This window comes from Aptenodytes patagonicus, chromosome W, assembly GCF_965638725.1.
Source record: "Aptenodytes patagonicus chromosome W, bAptPat1.pri.cur, whole genome shotgun sequence".
NCBI classification, from domain to species: Eukaryota; Metazoa; Chordata; class Aves; order Sphenisciformes; family Spheniscidae; genus Aptenodytes; species Aptenodytes patagonicus.
The window spans coordinates 36,928,852-36,946,883 of NC_134981.1; the positions used below are offsets into that span (position 1 = coordinate 36,928,852).

At 44.0% G+C, this 18,032-nt stretch overlaps 2 protein-coding genes across 2 annotated transcripts in view; one reads left to right on the plus strand and one right to left on the minus strand.

Moving 5' to 3' along the window:
* Nucleotides 1-18,032, plus strand: part of LOC143172032 (3',5'-cyclic-AMP phosphodiesterase 4D-like) — a 462,605-nt gene that overhangs the window by 368,098 nt on the left and 76,475 nt on the right. The gene's annotated exons all lie outside the window — the stretch shown is intronic.
* Nucleotides 1,120-3,736, minus strand: LOC143171943 (uncharacterized). Its single transcript, XM_076361130.1, is given in 1 exon segment — nt 1,120-3,736. A coding segment is annotated over 1 exon segment (1,803 nt). The 5' UTR covers nt 3,538-3,736; the 3' UTR covers nt 1,120-1,734.

The following is an 18,032-nucleotide window of genomic DNA, read 5'->3' on the forward strand; positions in this document are numbered from 1 at the left end:
AACACCTATCAGTTCCCTGATTTGTGATGTCTGTATAGCCACTGTTTCACAGGATCCTGGACATTCTTCAAGTATTCATTTATTATCTCCCTAAAACAGATAGGATATGTGGTATATTTTATGAGGGCAAGCTGTTTTTAGAATAAGATAAAACTAATTGCGAATCAATGTGTCTTAAGTTTTGCCAAGCATATTCAAATTTTTACTAAAAGAGGATCTGTTTTAAAAATAAAACATGACAACTGCTTTGCATCTTTAAGTAAATACAAAGGTGCTACATCTGATACTATGTTTTGTTTGTATTTGTTTGAACTAGTTAAAGAATTGTTTGCCATAGATTACAGGATAAACATTCTTCACACGTGTTTATTCAAACGAAAAGGAAAATGCAATTCAGAAAAAGTTTGTCATCTTGTTGTTTCCAGCATAAGATCATGCAGACAAGGGATCGATGTGGGGTACACAGTAAGCCTAGTTGTCATAGTTAATCTGAAGGTCAGTAAGAATGATGCCGAGCTTTACATCAAAACTGGAATTTTATATTGCAGTAATGTATTGATTGAACTATATCAAGTCAAGCAAGTCTGCTTGATCTATCAAATATGAATGTACATGTCTAAAGCACTTTATTGCCACTTTATTGCTACTTTTTCATATTGCAGTATTTAGAAAGAGTCTGGGATTACTATATTGGGAAGGAATAGCTGCTGTTCAGTTTTGCAGGTCATACTCATTTCTTAAGGTAAACTTTTTCCCCCTTTTTTGAGAAATCTGTCCCCCTTGTATAGAAATCTCTGTGATATCTTTCAGTGTTTTGGTTTTTTTTTAAGAAATAAAAAAATAAGTAAATCAGTGCCATTAACCATAATGTGAACAATCTTGAATATAAATCAGCGAGCCCATATAATAATGTAAGAAAATTCAGTGCAGGAGGATTTTAATTTTAGGTGTGTAACAGGTTGTAATAAAGAATCATTTTATTCCTGATTATTAAAATGTATCCAGCATTTATATAGCACCTCCTATTGTAATATTGTTACCGTAAGTCGGCAGATGAAAAACTCTCTAAGACTCAATTTGGAGTTTTAGAAAGCAGGCATTCTTTATTGCGGCGCCGGGCGCACAGGGGATCACTCCACCTAATGTGCGCGCCGAGCTGCTTAACTATAGGAGTTAAGTACAATCAAAACATACATATTCATTAGTTTTCCGAGGCATGATTAACATATTAATGTTAGTTCATTAACATATGTAAAAGTCTTTACACATGCGCTCTTATGTCCATTGGTGGTCTTTCAGGGTCCTCTGGTGGTCGTTGATAGTCTTCCTCACCATGACCGCTAGTTGAACTCAGTTCTTGCGCATGCACAGTTCGTTCTTTGGCTCGGTTTGCACACTTTTACCTTCACAAACTAGCTGTCTTCAGCATCACTTTCTTATCTACAAAGTTTCTTTCTCAAAAGAGAAAGTTTTCAAGGTCCTACTGAATGTTTAGCTCATCTATTCAGAGAGTACACCCCTACTGCACAGAGTAAACCCCTACTGAATGCTTGGCTTATCTATTCAGAGAATATGTCAAGCTTGGCTACATTATGTCCAGTGAAGAGAACCAGATGTCTCTTCAATATTCCTTTGTACTCGGTATCAATCCCTCCTTTTCTTTTGAGGATTCGTAGCTAGCAAGCTACAATCCTCATCTCATTAAGAGAGTTGACAAAGGTATAGTAGACAGGGTTAGTATATGTCAAGTTGGGTTATTCGTTTCATCATGTACCAAACCTTTGTATACAATATAACTACAAGTAACAGACATATTACAGTTAGAGTTAGTAAGACTATAATTGGATGAAGCATAAGGTTAAACACTCCCGTTGCAGTCGGTGACCATCCAAGAAGAGTTTCCCACCAATGGTGTTCTCCATCCTTCTTTACTCTTTCCAAGACATGGTGTATCTCTTCTGTATCATGGTGAACGGTGATTAGAGTTTTGCGTCCATTGTCTCGGACCTGTTCTAGTAATTGACACAGGTCATTATGTTGCAGTAGTTTCTTCACCAATGTGAGATCCATTCCGATGGGGGTAGGTAATAAATCTTCACTCAATGTATAATTAGATTGCAATAATTGATAAGACGTAACAGGAGCTGAATAATTAAAGTCACATCCTACAATGTTAGTAAAGTTACAAACACAAATATTTGAGTGATTGCTTGTATCTACAGTAATGCTATCCACAAATATACAGTCACAAGAGGTTCTCATACAAACACATCCTTTTCCAATATATATGAGTATAGTGTTAGGTGTCTCATCAGGATGTATTTCAAAGTGACAAACACTTTGTTCAGTGTCAAGACAAATGTCTTGAGCTTTGATGGTGTTACTCTCACAAATAAATCCTTGCTGTTCCCGTACGACGCATGCGTTAACATCAACAGTTTGCCATCTGTTTCCATTCTGTTGGGCCCATACTCTATGTTCTGATGGATAGAGTATAGTTCCATTGTGATTTATTCCTAATGCAATGATTGGGTATATGGTGTATACTGAAGCATTGTGAATTGTTAAGACAAAAGCTGTGGCCTTATTGTTGACGGGATCAAAAGTGAAATTAACTAAGTACCACCAGGATTGGAATTCTTTCTCAAATTTAGTTGCATTATCCCAAATTACCTTTCGAATTTCGGTGGGTAAGGTGCCCTCTTCCCCTTCTCTTATAATTGCTGCTACCATAGATTGCATCCACAATTGAGCCTGAACACAACTAAGGGCTACAGAAACATTATTTTGGGCTGTACCAAGTGCATTCACAATCAACTGATGGTCTTTTTCATTAATTCTTTCCCACTGAGGCAATAAGTCGGATAAAAGCCATTGGTTAGTTCCCAGTGCTAATAGAGAAGACCGCAGTGGGTGTTCTAATTTGCTTAAATCGCTTGTTGCCACACTTAGTTTATTTACGAGTACTTCAGCATCTATACTATTTAAGACTCCCAGTCCCGTTCCTATGATGCCAGTCACATCTCTCCTTGTTTGCCTTGGGGAGGTAAGTATTCGTCCATGTAGCCAGGCTAACTACCCTGCATAGGTCGTACTTAGGAATGGCAAACAGGCTGGTTTGATTGCAGAGATATTGACTTGCGTTAATAGTTCTACCCTTTTAAGAGACCACGATGGGTTGAATAACACTCGTTGTTGGCCTGTATTTTTGATCACATATGGTCCAATTTCAGAAATTTGTGGAGACAGAGTTTTCTTATCTTTTGCAGTCGAGGCAGGTGTTGTCGTATCAAGTTTAGTAATGTCGATTTTAAATTTAAATGATAATCCCAGGTTGCGGTGAGCCCAAAGGCAGACTACAATAACAGGTTGTACTAAGGTAAAGTTGTACCAACAATCCGATTGTTTAGAGGCGCAAAGTTTTGTATCTTTTGTTACTGGGTTTGATGTAATGTTGTACACAGAAATCTGAGACGCCTTCTCATGAGCAGACCCATTGATCATTCGACATCCTATTTTGATTTCTTTTCCTGCCATTCCTCGAAGTCAGGGAATTGTATTACCAGCTTCATCTCGATCCCAGCCCCATTCGTTTTCTAGGTACACTTCAGTTCCGTGCATGACCACGGTGGAAAGATTTAAATTTCCCTTATTAGAGTGTATTCCCATACTCCCAGTGTACTTAATACGAGCTTGAGACCATGGCCATTCTGGGGTTCTTTGACCACAGGTCAAGAGGAGTGGCGCTGCCAGGGTTTGGACTAGTAGTATAAACATAGTATTCCTGTTTGTCATCCTGCAGGGTGTGAGCATCTGTTGATTTCTGTTCTCATAATTTTAATTAAGTTCTATTACTCCCAGATATTCTCTTAACTACTAGTCGAAGAGGTGATCTTGATTCCACTTTCCATTCTACAGGAGCTTTCTTAATTCGAGAGTAGTGAATCCACGGTCCTTTTCCTTCTAGTTTAACTGCTGTATGTGTAGTTAACAAGATTTGAAATGGTCCTTTCCATTTTTCTTGTAGTGGTTCAGAAGTCCAGGATTTAATGTATACCCAATCTCCGGGCTGGAATGGATGCGCTGGGGAATCAAGACCTAGAGATTTATTCAAGACTACATATTTATTTAGTTTTCGTAAAACTTTCCCAAGAGCAATCAAGTAATTTCTTGCATCATTCTCCCCTTGTATTCGCATCTCTCCTGGCAGTCCAGGCGTTTGGTACGGTCGTCCATACATCAATTCGTATGGGCTAAAGTGTTGCCTACCTCGTGGCTGGACTCTAATTCTTAGCAAAGCTAAAGGCAAGGCCTGTGTCCAGTTTATCGAGGTTTCCTGACATATCTTACTTAACTGAGTCTTGAGGGTACAATTCATTCTTTCTACTTTACCACTAGATTGAGGCCTATAAGGGGTATGTAAATCCCAACTAATACCTAACAGTCTGCTTATTTCAGTAACTACTTTGGCTACAAAATGTGGACCCCTATCTGATGACATCCCTAAAGGTACTCCAAATCTTGGGATTATTTCTTTTAATAATATTTTTACTACTTCTTTTGCTTTATTGGTGCGACATGGAAAGGCCTCAGGCCATCCTGTATATGTATCCACGAAGACCAACAAATACTTTAGCCCTCCTTTTCTTGGCAATTCGGTAAAATCTATTTGCCAATACTCCCCAGGTGCCTGTCCCTCCATAGTTTTTCCAAATTGAATTTTATTCTGTGTTTTTGGGTTGTTTTTACAACATAACTCACATCTTTGTGTGACTGATTTAATAATTTCCACCATATTTCTGCTAATAACCGACTTCTGTAAATGTTTTAACAAATTTTCAGTCCCCCAGTGCACAGTGTTGTTCTTCCTTTACTAAACTATTCATAAGGGAATGCGGTATTACTACTAAACCTGTAGGTGTAACTGCCCATCCGTCTTCTCGCCTTTCTGCTTGTAAAGTTTCGATTAATCTTTTATCTTGTTTATCGTAAATAGGGTTTTCTTGAAGGGAGATTCTTTTTCCTGGCACTATTGCTAATACATTTTCTTCTATGCCTTTTTCTGCAGCCCGCTTTGCGGCCAAATCAGCCAGCTTATTTCTTCGCTCCTGAGCGGTTTGTCCCAACTGATGAGCTTTACAATGCATAATAGCTACAGCAACCGGAGCCTTTATGCTCTCCAGTAGGCTCAAGATCTCTTCTTTATGCTTTATCTCCGTACCTTGTGAGGATAACAATCCTCTTTCCTTCCAATTTGCTCCATGTGCATGTACTACTCCAAAAGCATATTTAGAATCTGTCCAAATATTCACACACTTATTTGCACTTAACTGTAGAGCTCGGGTGAGAGCTATCAGTTCGGCCTTCTGAGCTGACGTCTTGATGGGCAGCGCTCGTGCTTCCACCACCATTTCGACAGTGGTGATTGCATATCCTGATACCCGCTTTCCTTCTTTCATAAAGCTGCTGCCGTCCGTGTATAGCTCCCAATCTGGATTCTGCAAGGGAACATCCTTTAAATCAGGTCTGCTTGAATAGACTTCCTCAATGGTCTGCAGACAGTCATGTTCCAGTTTGCCGCCTTCTTGTCGAGTTGAGAAACATGGCAGGATTAATCACAGTAGTAGTCTTTAAGGTCACATCATCTAGTTCTATTAGTACTACTTGATATTTTAGCATTCTACTAGGAGACAACCAATGTCCACCCTTCTGGTCCAATACTGTGGTCACCATGTGTGGAACATAAACAGTTATCTTTTGTCCCATAGTAAGTTTTCGAGCCTCCTGTATTAATAACACTGTTGCAGCTACTGCTCTTAGGCAACTCGGCCATCCTTGGCTCACCGGATCAAGTTGTTTAGAAAAGTAGGCCACAGCCCTTTTATATTCCCCCAACCGCTGGGTTAAAACTCCAAGGGCTATTGCTTGTCTTTCATGAGTAAATAGTTCAAATGGCTTTTCTAAATTAGGCAGTCCCAAAGCTGGGGCCTTCATCAGAGCTCTTTTGAGTTGAATGTATGCATTTCGATCTTCATTTGACCATTGCAGGGGACCTTTTGATGACTTCAATAATTCATACAAGGGTTTTACCATCAGTCCATAGTTAGCAATCCATAAGCGACACCATCCCACCATTCCTAAAAAGGTTCTCAACTCATGAACATTTCGAGGTTCTGGAAGCTGACAAATAGCTTCTTTCCTTTCATTACTTAATTGTCTCTGTCCCCTCAGAATTTCAAAGCCCAAATATATTACAGTTTCCTGTGCAATTTGGGCCTTTCCTTTTGACACTCGGTAACCACTAAGTCCGAGGAAATTTAATAAACTGACTGTAAATTCCAAGCATTCCTCTCGGGAGTTCCCAGCTATTAGTATATCGTCGACATACTGTAGCATTACTCCATTTCTATTTTCTTGTCTCCATAATTCTAATTCTTTTGCTAGTTGATTTCCAAAGATTGTCGGACTATTTTTAAATCCTTGCAGTAATACAGTCCAAGTGTACTGGGTTTTCCTTCCAGTCTCAGGATTCTCCCATTCAAAGGCAAACAATTCCTGGCTTCCGGAATCAAGTGGGACGCAGAAAAAGGCATCTTTTAAATCTAAAACTGTAAACCACCCCGATCCTCAGTGAGTGCGGTTAATAGCGTATACGGATTTGCCACTACTGGATATATATCTTGGACAATTTGGTTTACTGCTCTCAAATCCTGTACTAATCTGTAAGATTTTTCATCGGCCTTCTTAACAGGTAAAATCGGAGTATTATACTTAGATTCACATTCTCTTAATAACCCATATTTCAAAAACTTTTGTATAATAGGTACCAAACCAAGTTTAGCTTCTAATTTTAAGGGATACTGTTTCAATCTTACCGGTGTTGATCCTGGTATAAGGTCTATTCTTACGGGTTCAGCCCTCTTTGATTTTCCAGGTATTTCTCCTGCCCAGACAACAGGGATCACTGCATCCTCAACTTCAGTCGGGATTTTCCTTTTCACTTGCTCAATTTCCTGCAATAATAATATTGAAGCTTGGACAAATTTAGATTCAGGTATTGACACTTCTACTTCTCCATTCTTAAACTTTATTTCAGCTTCTAGTTTTTCTAGTAGATCTCGGCCTATTAAAGGTTTTGGTGCACCTGGTAGATACAAAAACTGATGCGTTACCCATTGTTTTCCAATTTTAAATTTTAGAGGTTTAAAGAAGGGCTGCGTCTCCGGCTTTCCTGTCGCACCAATAATTCTTACAGTATCATATCCTAACTCATGTTTCTTTGTATTCAAAACTGAATAAGTAGCTCCTGTATCGATTAAACATTCTATTTCAGTTTTATCTTCCCCCAGCTTAATTTTAACCAGAGGCTCTGCTGGGGAAGATTCCTCCGGTTTCCTTCAGTCTTCCATTTCTATGTTTAATATAGAGGTTTCAGACTTTCCATTTTTTCGTAACAACGGACATTCTTGTTTCCAATGTCCCTCCTTCCTACAATAAGCATATTGAGTTTTTCCTAATGGGGGTCTAGAGTATCCCCTACCGCGACCTTCCCGATGTCGACCCCCCCCAAATCCATCTCTTCTTTGGCCTCCTTGTGAACCACGAACTCCTTCCAATGCTGCGATTAGCCTAGCATTCCCTTTTTCTTTTTGCTGGTCTCTGTTTCTGTATATTAACCAAGCCTGATCTAAAAGCTTTCCCAAATCTCTAGCATCTGCCCCTTGTAGTTTCTGTAATTTCCTGTGAATGTCATCTGCAGATTGTCCAATAAATAAAGTTGCCAATTGACTCTTTCCCTCTTCTGATTCAGGATCTAGTGTTGTATATTTTCGGGCTGCTTCTTTTAACTTATTTAAGAAGTCTGTGGGTGACTCCTTCTTGTCTTGTTTAATTTCATATAATTTTGACCAGTTTATTGCTTTAGGTATAGCATTCCTTATCCCAAATAGGACCCATTTTTGATATTGAGTCAGTAATAATTTTTCTCCATTATCATTTGGATCCCATGCAGGATCAGCCGAAGGGAAATGATGCTCCAGTTGTCCCTGCAGTGTTCCCGCAGCTATTTGAGCTTCTACCTGAGTTCTAGCTGTTTTACGAATCATTTCCCTTTCTGTACTATCAAACAATACTTGCATGATAACTTCAATATCTTTCCAATCTGGATCCTGAGTTTTTATCATAATTTCAAAGGCACTGGCCACTCGATCGGAATCATCTCTATAATTGCCGGCAGCTATTTTCCAGTTGTTTAAATCTGTGATCGAAAAAGGCACTTTTACTACAACCGGACCCTCATTCCCTACTGCTTGCCTTAACGGAGCTTGCAACACGGTTTCCTGTCGGTTACGAGTTCTCCTTGCCACCGGCGTGGCCCCTGTAGCGCCTCTCTCAGACTCATCGTCCGATTCGCCCTCCACCCTGAAGGGCTCAAATCCATGATTTTGGGATCTCTGCCTCAATCCCGGAGCCACTAACATCTCTAAATCCTCTTCCTGCTCTTTCTGAGTCAACTTCAAACATCTCTGTCCAATACTACATGCCGAACAACACCTTTTTAACACTTTCCCTTTTTCTCTCTCTCGTTCATCCTTTTCCAATGCCAATACCAAAGGATCAGTTGGGGCCAAATTAATTCCACACTCCTTTTGCCACTCAGGATGCTGCCTTAATGTAAAGAACGTATCAGCATACAATATCTCATCCCATTTTCCTTCTCTCCTCAGAAACAGCATTAGTTGTAACAGAGTATTATAATTCAAAGTACCATTCCTTGGCCACTTTTCTCCATCTTCTAGTTTATATAGTGGCCACCATTGATTACAATACTTAATTAGATCATCCCTTCTTGTGACCCCACCAGGGGATCCTGCAATTTGTTTCCAATGCTTTAAAATACAACCCAAAGGTGATTTCTTTAAAATTCCCTCACCCGTGGATGATCTGGCACCCATTTTATACACAGGGAATCACACACACAGACAAGTCTTTCATACAACAACACAAATAACCAATCACTATAACAAACAGATGAACTATAACAAACAGACAAAATACTTGCAATAATAGACAAGTTCTTACAATATTTGTTACCGCGGTTGCTCTTAACATTTACCTTGAGCGGGAACTCTAATCCCTTTTAAATCAAACGGGGACTTTAACCCCTTCCAAACCAAACGGGGACGTTTAACTCCTACCAAACGGGGACTAGCCCCTGCCAAACGGGGACTAGCCCCTGCCCGGGTCCTAAACCCAACCCTGCGGAGCTTTCGCTGCATCTGACGGGCAGGTAACCAAATTTCCGAAAGAATGCCTTATTACTCACAAAGCAGTAGTCTTCGCTCAGGGGCTCTTCGGTCCGGGGACCAGGAGAAGTCCTCTCTGAGAATCCCTCGGTGCCGGCTGAGGTTCCGCGATCCGAGGATCCGTCGAGGCTCAAGAGCTGTGTCCCATCTGGGTCGCCAAAACTGTTACCGTAAGTCGGCAGATGAAAAACTCTCTAAGACTCAATTTGGAGTTTTAGAAAGCAGGCATTCTTTATTGCAGCACCGGGCGCACAGGGGATCACTCCACCTAATGTGCGCGCCGAGCTGCTTAACTATAGGAGTTAAGTACAATCAAAATATACATATTCATTAGTTTTCCGAGGCATGATTAACATATTAATGTTAGTTCATTAACATATGTAAAAGTCTTTACACATGCGCTCTTATGTCCATTGGTGGTCTTTCAGGGTCCTCTGGTGGTCGTCGATAGTCTTCCTCACCATGACCGCTAGTTGAACTCAGTTCTTGCGCATGCACAGTTCGTTCTTTGGCTCAGTTTGCACACTTTTACCTTCACAAACTAGCTGTCTTAAGCATCACTTTCTTATCTACAAAGTTTCAAGGTCTTCTGTCCTACTGAATGTTTAGCTCATCTATTCAGAGAGTACACCCCTACTGCACAGAGTAAACCCCTACTGAATGCTTGGCTTATCTATTCAGAGAATATGTCAAGCTTGGCTACATTATGTCCAGTGAAGAGAACCAGATGTCTCTTCAATATTCCTTTGTACTCGGTATCAATATAACTGCAAACTGTTTGTGACATCTCTGTAAGGCGTATAGGTAAATGATGCTATTTTAGTTTATAGAGAAACTGAAGCAGAGAAACTTTGCTCAAGGCTAAGGACATAGACTTCAGTACAGCAAGAATATTCAAGAGTACCCATTTCTCTATCCCAAGAGTAAGTCCTGCAAAATCAGATGAGAAAATCAGGAAAAGAAATGTTAAACCACGACAGTATATAACATGGTTTATCACTGTGTTTCCCTCTTTCCCTTTCTCTGGGTTTCTTTAAGAACTAGCTCGCAAGATTGATCGATTGGGGTTTTTTTTCCAGACTCTCAGCTACTTCCCGTATTTATTTCCCCCTTTTTTTTGTATATAACAACATTTTCATCAGTGTTCGTCTTCCTTATTTATGTGAACATGTGCATAAGGGGTGGCATAAGAACTGAGCTCTGTACCAGGTAAAAGCTTTTGCATGTCATGCAAAGGCTGCCACAGTAAAGGAAAAAAATTCAGGGAGGAAACAGTATTATGTGTTCTGAATGCCTGAAGTAGGCCAGGAAGTGAGTCTTATCTCCCATCCCTCTCCTGTGCAGTGAGTTGACAGTCTGAACCATTGCGTCTGTGTGGAATCCCCTTACCGTCGGTAATGCCTGCATAGGACTCGCATTAGCATATCCCAGTCCAAGGGTATTTATTTTGTTTAGATGCCCCTCGTGCTCAATTAGTAGTAGTCTGTGACATGCCAGCTCACAGCTTTGGATGACTGAAAGTGGGATGATGCAGATATACAAAAAGATCCTTCTTCTCTTCTCCCTGCTTAAAATTGCTTGAAGCAGTAGGCACGGTGTGCACTCCACAGTCTCCGGATGAGCCCTGGCATGCTGTGGCAGTAAGTGTAACCCCGAAAACTTTGAAAATGTGCTCTAGATTGGCTCTGTAGGAAGCCAGCCATGATGCTTGGCTGCCGAAGTTACACCAGGATGACTGTCATATCCAGAAAATGTCCCATTTCCCAGCCATCCCTGTGATAAGTGCCTGGAGGCATTGCACATGAAGTAACTGATGGATAGATCTGTGATGCACCCATAGGCATAGTTCATAAATAAATCCGATTTCAAAAGGGCATAATATTTAAAAGTATCATCAGTTGTCATTATGTTGTTATGATTCTTACAGTACTTGGTGTTTTCTTAACTTACCAGCTTCTGGAATTGGGTACTAACAAGAGAATCCCAGTTTATTTATAAAAAGCACAGGAAGTTTCTCGTCCTCGTTACTTATGCAGAAAACCTGTAAAATCTTGAATGGCTCTAAAACTAGAAAACAAATAAGAAGCACCTTAAATTTGGAAAATAGACTAAAATGTCTTTCATTTTTGGAGACCTATTTCTGATTTTCTATACTATGTGCTTGTAGTGGATTGACCTTGGCTGGCTGCCAGGTGCCCACCAAACCACTCTATCACTCCCCCTCCTCAGCAGGACGGGGGGGAGAAAATAAGATGGAAAAGAACTCATTGGTCAAGATAAAGGCAGTTTAAAAAGAAAAAGCAAAGGCCATGCGCAGAAGCAAAAGAAAACAAAAGATTTATTCTCTACTTCCCATCAGCAGACGATGTCCAGCCACTTCCTGGGCAGTAGGGCTTCAATATGTGTAGTGGTTGCTCCAGAAGACAAACACCGTAATAACAAATTCCCCCCCCCCCCCGCCCCCTTTTTCTTAGCTTCTATTGCTGAGCAGATGTCATACAGTATAGAATATCCCTTTGGTCAGTTTGGGTCAGCTGTCCTGGCTATGTCCCCTCCCAAGATCTTGCCCACCCCCAGCCTACTGGCCTTTGGGGGTGAGGGGGGGATGTTGGAGAGACAGCCTTGATGCTGTGGGAGCACTGCTCAGCAGTAGCCAAAACACTGGTATGTTATCAGCACCTTTCTAGCTACCAATACAAAGCACAGCACTATGAGGGCTGCTATGGGGAAAATTAACTCCATCCCAGCCAGACCCAATACAATCTCCACCCCTTATTCCATACCATTTGCATGGAACCATATAATTTGATACAGTTACATATCTTCTAACCATCCCATTGTATCTAATTCTCATTACTGAAATCCCTTCTTACCAACACTTACAACTTAAACTACATGCTTAAACCATCTTTATACCCAACATACAGATTTATACATTCTCATTAACTATCTCCTGGCCTTTAACAGGTAGATGTTATTCTCCCATTCCATGGGCTTCCTCCACTCCTCCAGATGTTCATAAGAACAGGCTATGACTTGGGCCCTATCTGTCACGATGGGTGCTCAGGACAGGAGAAGCAGCATGTTTGATTGTTGGGCACCAACACTGGCTTGGTTTGGGTCATCATTGCACTCGCCCGGTTCCTTGCGAAGCTCTCTCTTCGTTGGTTCAGGTCATTCCTGCTACATTACTTCCTACAAGGTACACCTCACATCACAGATTATTTTTCCCCCAACGTTAAATCCCCTTGAGGCACACACTGGGTCTCCCCATCCTTCTGCATTACCCACCAAGTACACCCAGGTCCTTGAGCGAAGACAATCCCACGAATGGGTTTGCCTTTTCCCAAGGGAGATGCAATCCACACCGCCTTCCCCAGCCACTTCCCTATGTGCACTATGGGGACCTTATCTCCTCCCACAGTATGTAGGGGTTTTGTTTGGACAGGACCAGGACGGTTAGCAGATCCTCTGGTGTTAACCAGCCGAGTGGCTGCTGCTAAATTTGTATCCCAGTGCTTCCATGCCCCAGTGCCCAACGCTCTCAACATAGTCTTTAACAGTCCATTATATATCTCTCAATCTTTCCAGAGGCTTGTGGGTGATAGGGGATGTGATACACCCACTCAATGCCGTGTTTCTTGGCCCAGGAGTTTATGAGGTTATTTTGGAAATGAGTCCCATTGTCTGATTCAATTCTTTCTGGGGTACCGTGTCGCCACAAAATTTGCCTTTCAAGGCCTAAGATGGTGTTTTGGGTAGTGGCATGGTTTACAGGGTATGTTTCTAGCCACCTGGTAGTTGCTTCCACCATGGTGAGTATGTAGCGCTTGCCTTGGCGTGTTTGTGGCAGTGGTCCAATATAGTCAATTTGCCAGGCCTCGCCATATTGAAAACCCAGCCACCGCCCTCTGTTCCAGGGAGACTTTGCTTGTGTGGCTTGCTTGATTGCGGTACATGTTTCACACTCATGAGTGACCTGTGTGATGGCCTCCATGGTCAGGTCCACCCCTCGATCACGAGCCCATCTGTATGTTGCATGTCTCCCTAGATGTCCCGATGTTTCGTGGGCCCACTGAGCTACAAATAGCTCACCCTTACGCTCTCAGTCCAGGTCCACCTGAGCTGCTTCAATTTTGACAGCCTTGTCTACCTGTTCATTGTTTTGATGTTCTTTAGTGGCGCAGCTTTTGGGCATGTGAGCATCTATATGACGTACCTCTAGAGTGATGTTTTCTACCCATGCAGCGATGTCCTGCCACAATGCAGCGGCCCAGATGGGTTTACCTCTGCGCTACCAATTGGTCTTCTTCCACTGCTGTAGCCACCCCCATATGGCATTAGCCACCATCCAGGAGTCAGTACAGAGATAGAGTACTGGCCACTTTTCTCATTCAGCAATCTCTAGGGCTAGTTGGATGGCTTTGATTTCTGCAAACTGACTTGACTCACCTTCTCCTTCAGTGGCTTCAATGACTTGTCATTATGGGACTCCACACAGCAGCTTTCCACTTCCAATGGTTTCCTACCATACGACAGGATCCATCAGTAAACAAAGCATAATGCCTTTCATCTTCTGATAACTCATTATATGGTGGTGCCTCTTGGGTACGAGCCATCTCCTCAGACAATGCTCCAAAATCTCTGCCTTCTGGCCAGTCCATGATCTCTTCCAGGATTCCTGGGCTGTTGGGTTTCCCCAGTCGAGCTCGTTGTGTGATCAACACTACCCACTTACTCCATGTAGCGCTAGTTGCGTGATGTGTAGAGAGGATGTTTCCTTTGAACATCCAGTGTAGCATGGGCAATTGCAGTGCCAAGAGGAGATATGCTTCTGTACCAACAACTTCTGAAGCAGCTCAAACCCCCTCATATGCTGCTAATATCTCTTTTTCAGTCAGGGTGTAGTGGACTTATGATCCTCAATACTCCTGGCTCCAAAACCCTAATGGTTGACCTTGGGTTTCTCCTGATGTTTTCTGCCAGAGGCTCCAGGTGAGACCATGCTCCCCGGCTGCAGTGTAGAGTACATTTTGCACAGCTGGTCCTGTACGGACAGGCCCAAGAGCTACCGCGCAAGCTATCTCCTGTGTGATCTGCTCAAAGGCTTGTTGTTGCTCAAGGCCCCACTCAAAATAGTTCTTCTTTCGGGTCACTCGATAGAGAGGGCTCACAAGCTGACTATAACCTGGAATATGCATTCTCCAGAATCCCACAAGGCCTAGGAAAGCTTGTGTTTCTTCCTTGTTATAGCTGGTGGAGACATAGTTGCTATCTTATTGATCACATCCATAGGGACATGACGACATCCATCCTGCCATTTTGTTCCCAAGAACTGAATTTCCTGTGCAGGTCCCTTGACCTTGCTTCTTTTTATGGCGAAACCAGCTTTCAGAAGAATCTGAATCACTCTTTTTCCCTTCTCAAACACTTCTTCTGCCTTGTTGCCCCACACGATGATGTCATCAATGTATTGCAGGTGTTCTGGAGCTCCACCCTGTTCTAGTGCAGTCTGGATCAGTCCATGGCAAATGGTAGGGCTGTGCTTCCACCCCTGGGGCAGTCGATTCCAGGTGTATCGGACACCCCTCCAAGTGAAAGCAAACTGTGGCCTGCACTCTGCTGCCAAAGGAATTGAAAAAAATGCATTGGCAATGTCAATTGTAGCATACCACTTGGCTGCCTTTGACTCCAGTTCGTATTGAAGTTCTAGCATGTCCGGCACGGCAGCACTCAGCGGCGGCGTGACTTCGTTCAGGCCACGATAGTCTACTGTTAACCTCCACCCTCCGTCAGACTTTTGTACTGGCCATACGGGACTATTAAAAGGTAAGTGAGTCTTGCTGGTCACTCCTTGGCTCTCCAGTTGATGAATCAGCTCATGGATGGGAACCAGGGAGTCTTGGTTTGTGCGATATTGCCGCCGGTGCACCGTCTTGGTAGCAATCGGCACCTGCTGTTCTTCAACTCGCAGCAATCTCACAACGAAGGGATCTTCCGAGAGGCCAGGCAGGGTAGATAACTGTTTGATTTTCTCTGTGTTCACGGTGGCTACACCAAAAGCCCATCGGTACCCCTTTTGGGTCCTTGAAGTACCCTCTCCTGAGGTAGTCTATGCCAAGGATACAAGGGGCCTCTGAGCCGGTCACAATGGGGTGCTTTTGCCACTTGTCTCCTGTTAAGCTCACCTCAGCCTCCAATACAGAGAATTCTTGGCATCCCCCTGTCACTCCAGAGATCCAGATGGGTTCCGTGCCCCTATATCCTGATGGCACCAGCGTACACTGTGCACCAGTATCTATCAAAGCCTTATACTCCTGTGGGTCTGATGTGTCAGGCCATCGAATCCACACAGTCCAGTATACCTGGTCATCCCTTTCCTCCTCCTGGCCGAAGGCAGGGACCCTCTATTCCTGGTCAGAGTATTCACTGTCTGACCCTTGCAGTGCCAGACCAGAAGTCCCCTCACCAGGATCAAGGGAGGTAATCTCAGTCCTTCTTCTATGTCTGGGAGATCGCTGATTGCCTTCTTGCATCTCTACAGCAACTAAGCTGACAGCTTTCTTGGGTGGCCCCTTCTTAACAGCTGTCTTCCCTCTCAGTTTGCATACACAGGCTTCCAGCTTAAAGGTGGGGTCACCATCCCACTTCCTCATGTCCTCCCCCTGGTCACGAAGGAACAACCAGAGTGTGCCACGTGGCATGTGCCTGGGGCTCCCTTTCCCTCTGACCGGGGCAGAAGGGGACTGACTTCTTGGGGCACCCTCTTTAACACATCAAGAGAACTAAAATTAAGGGCATACTTTCACCTTTGAATCATTGAATCATTGCGGTTGGAAAAGACCTCTAAGATCATCGAGTCCAACCGTCGACCCAACACCACCTTGCCCACTAAACCATGTCCCTAAGTGCCTCATCTACATGTCTTTTAAATACCTCCAGGGATGGGGACTCAACCACTTCCCTGGGCAGCCTGTTCCAATGTTTCACCACTCTTTCAGTAAAGAAATTTTTCCTCACGTCCAATCTAAACCTCCCCTGGCACAACTTGAGGCCATTTCCTCTCGTCCTATCGCTAGTTACTTGGGAGAAGAGACCGACACCCACCTCGCTACAACCTCCTTTCAGGTAGTTGTAGAGAGCGATGAGGTCTCCCCTCAGCCTCCTTTTCTCCAGGCTAAACAACCCCAGTTCCCTCAGCCGCTCCTCATAAGACTTGTTCTCCAGACCCCTCACCAGCCTCGTTGCCCTTCTCTGGACACGCTCCAGCACCTCGATGTCCTTCTTGTAGTGAGGGGCCCAAAACTGAACACAGTATTAGAGGTGCGGCCTCACCAGTGCCGAGTACAGGGGCACGATCACGTCCCTACTCCTGCTGGCCACACTATTTCTGATACAGGCCAGGATGCCATTGGCCTTCTTGGCCGCCTGGGCACACTGCCGGCTCATGTTCAGCCGGCTGTCAACCAGCACCCCCAGGTCCTTTTCCAACAGGCAGCTTTCCAGCCACTCTTCCCCAAGCCTGTAGCACTGCATGGGGTTGTTGTGGCCAAAGTGCAGGACCCGGAACTTGGCATTGTTGAACCTCATACAGTTGGCCTGGGCCCATCGATCCAGCCTGTCCAGGTCCCTCTGCAGAGCCTTCCTACCCTCGAGCAGATCAACACTCCCGCCCAACTTGGTGTCGTCTGCAAACTTCCTGAGGGTGCACTCCATCCCCTCATCCAGATCATTGATAAAGATATTGAACAAGACCGGCCCCAGTACTGAGCCCTGGGGAACACCGCTCGTGACCGGCCGCCAACTGGATTGAACTCCATTCACCACAACTCTCTGGGCCCGGCCGTCCAGCCAGTTTTTGACCCAGCGCAGAGTACACCTGTCTAAGCCGTGAGCCGCCAGCTTCTCTAGGAGAATGCTGTGGGAGACGGTGTCAAAGGCCTTGCTGAAGTCCAGGTAGACCACATCCACAGCCTTTCCCTCATCCACTAGGCAGGTCACCTGGTCATAGAAGGAGATCAGGTTGGTCAAGCAGGACCTGCCTCTCATGAATCCGTGCTGGCTAGGCCGGATCCCCTGGTTGTCCCACACATGCCTTGTGAGCACCCTCAAGATGAACCACTCCATAATCTTCCCCGGCACCGAGGTCAGGCTGACAGGCCTGTAGTTCCCCGGATCCTCCTTCCGGCCCTTCTTGTAGATGGGCGTCACATTGGCAAGCCTCCAGTCATCTGGGACCTCCCCCGTTAACCAGGACTGCTGATAGATGATGGAGAGCGGCTTGGCAAGCTCCTCCGCCAGCTCCCTCAGCACTCTCGGGTGGATCCCATCCGGCCCCATAGACTTGTGAGCGTCCAGGTGGCGTAGCAGGTCGTTGACTGCTTCCTCTTGGATTATGGGGGGTTCATCCTCCTCGCCGTCCCTGTCTTCCAACTCGGGGGGCCGAGTACCCTGAGGATAACTGCTCTGCCTGTTAAAGACTGAGGCAAAGAAGGCATTGAGTACCTCAGCCTTTTCCTCATCCTCAGTGACAATGTTCCCCCCTGCATCCAATAAAGGATGGAGATTCTCCTTGGCTCTCTTCTTGTCATTAATATATTTGTAAAAACTTTTTTTGTTGTCTTTAACGACAGCGGCCAGATTGCGTTCTAGCTGGGCTTTTGCCTTTCTCATTTCCTCTCTGCACGACCTAACGAGATCCCTGTACTCTTCTTGAGTCGCCTGCCC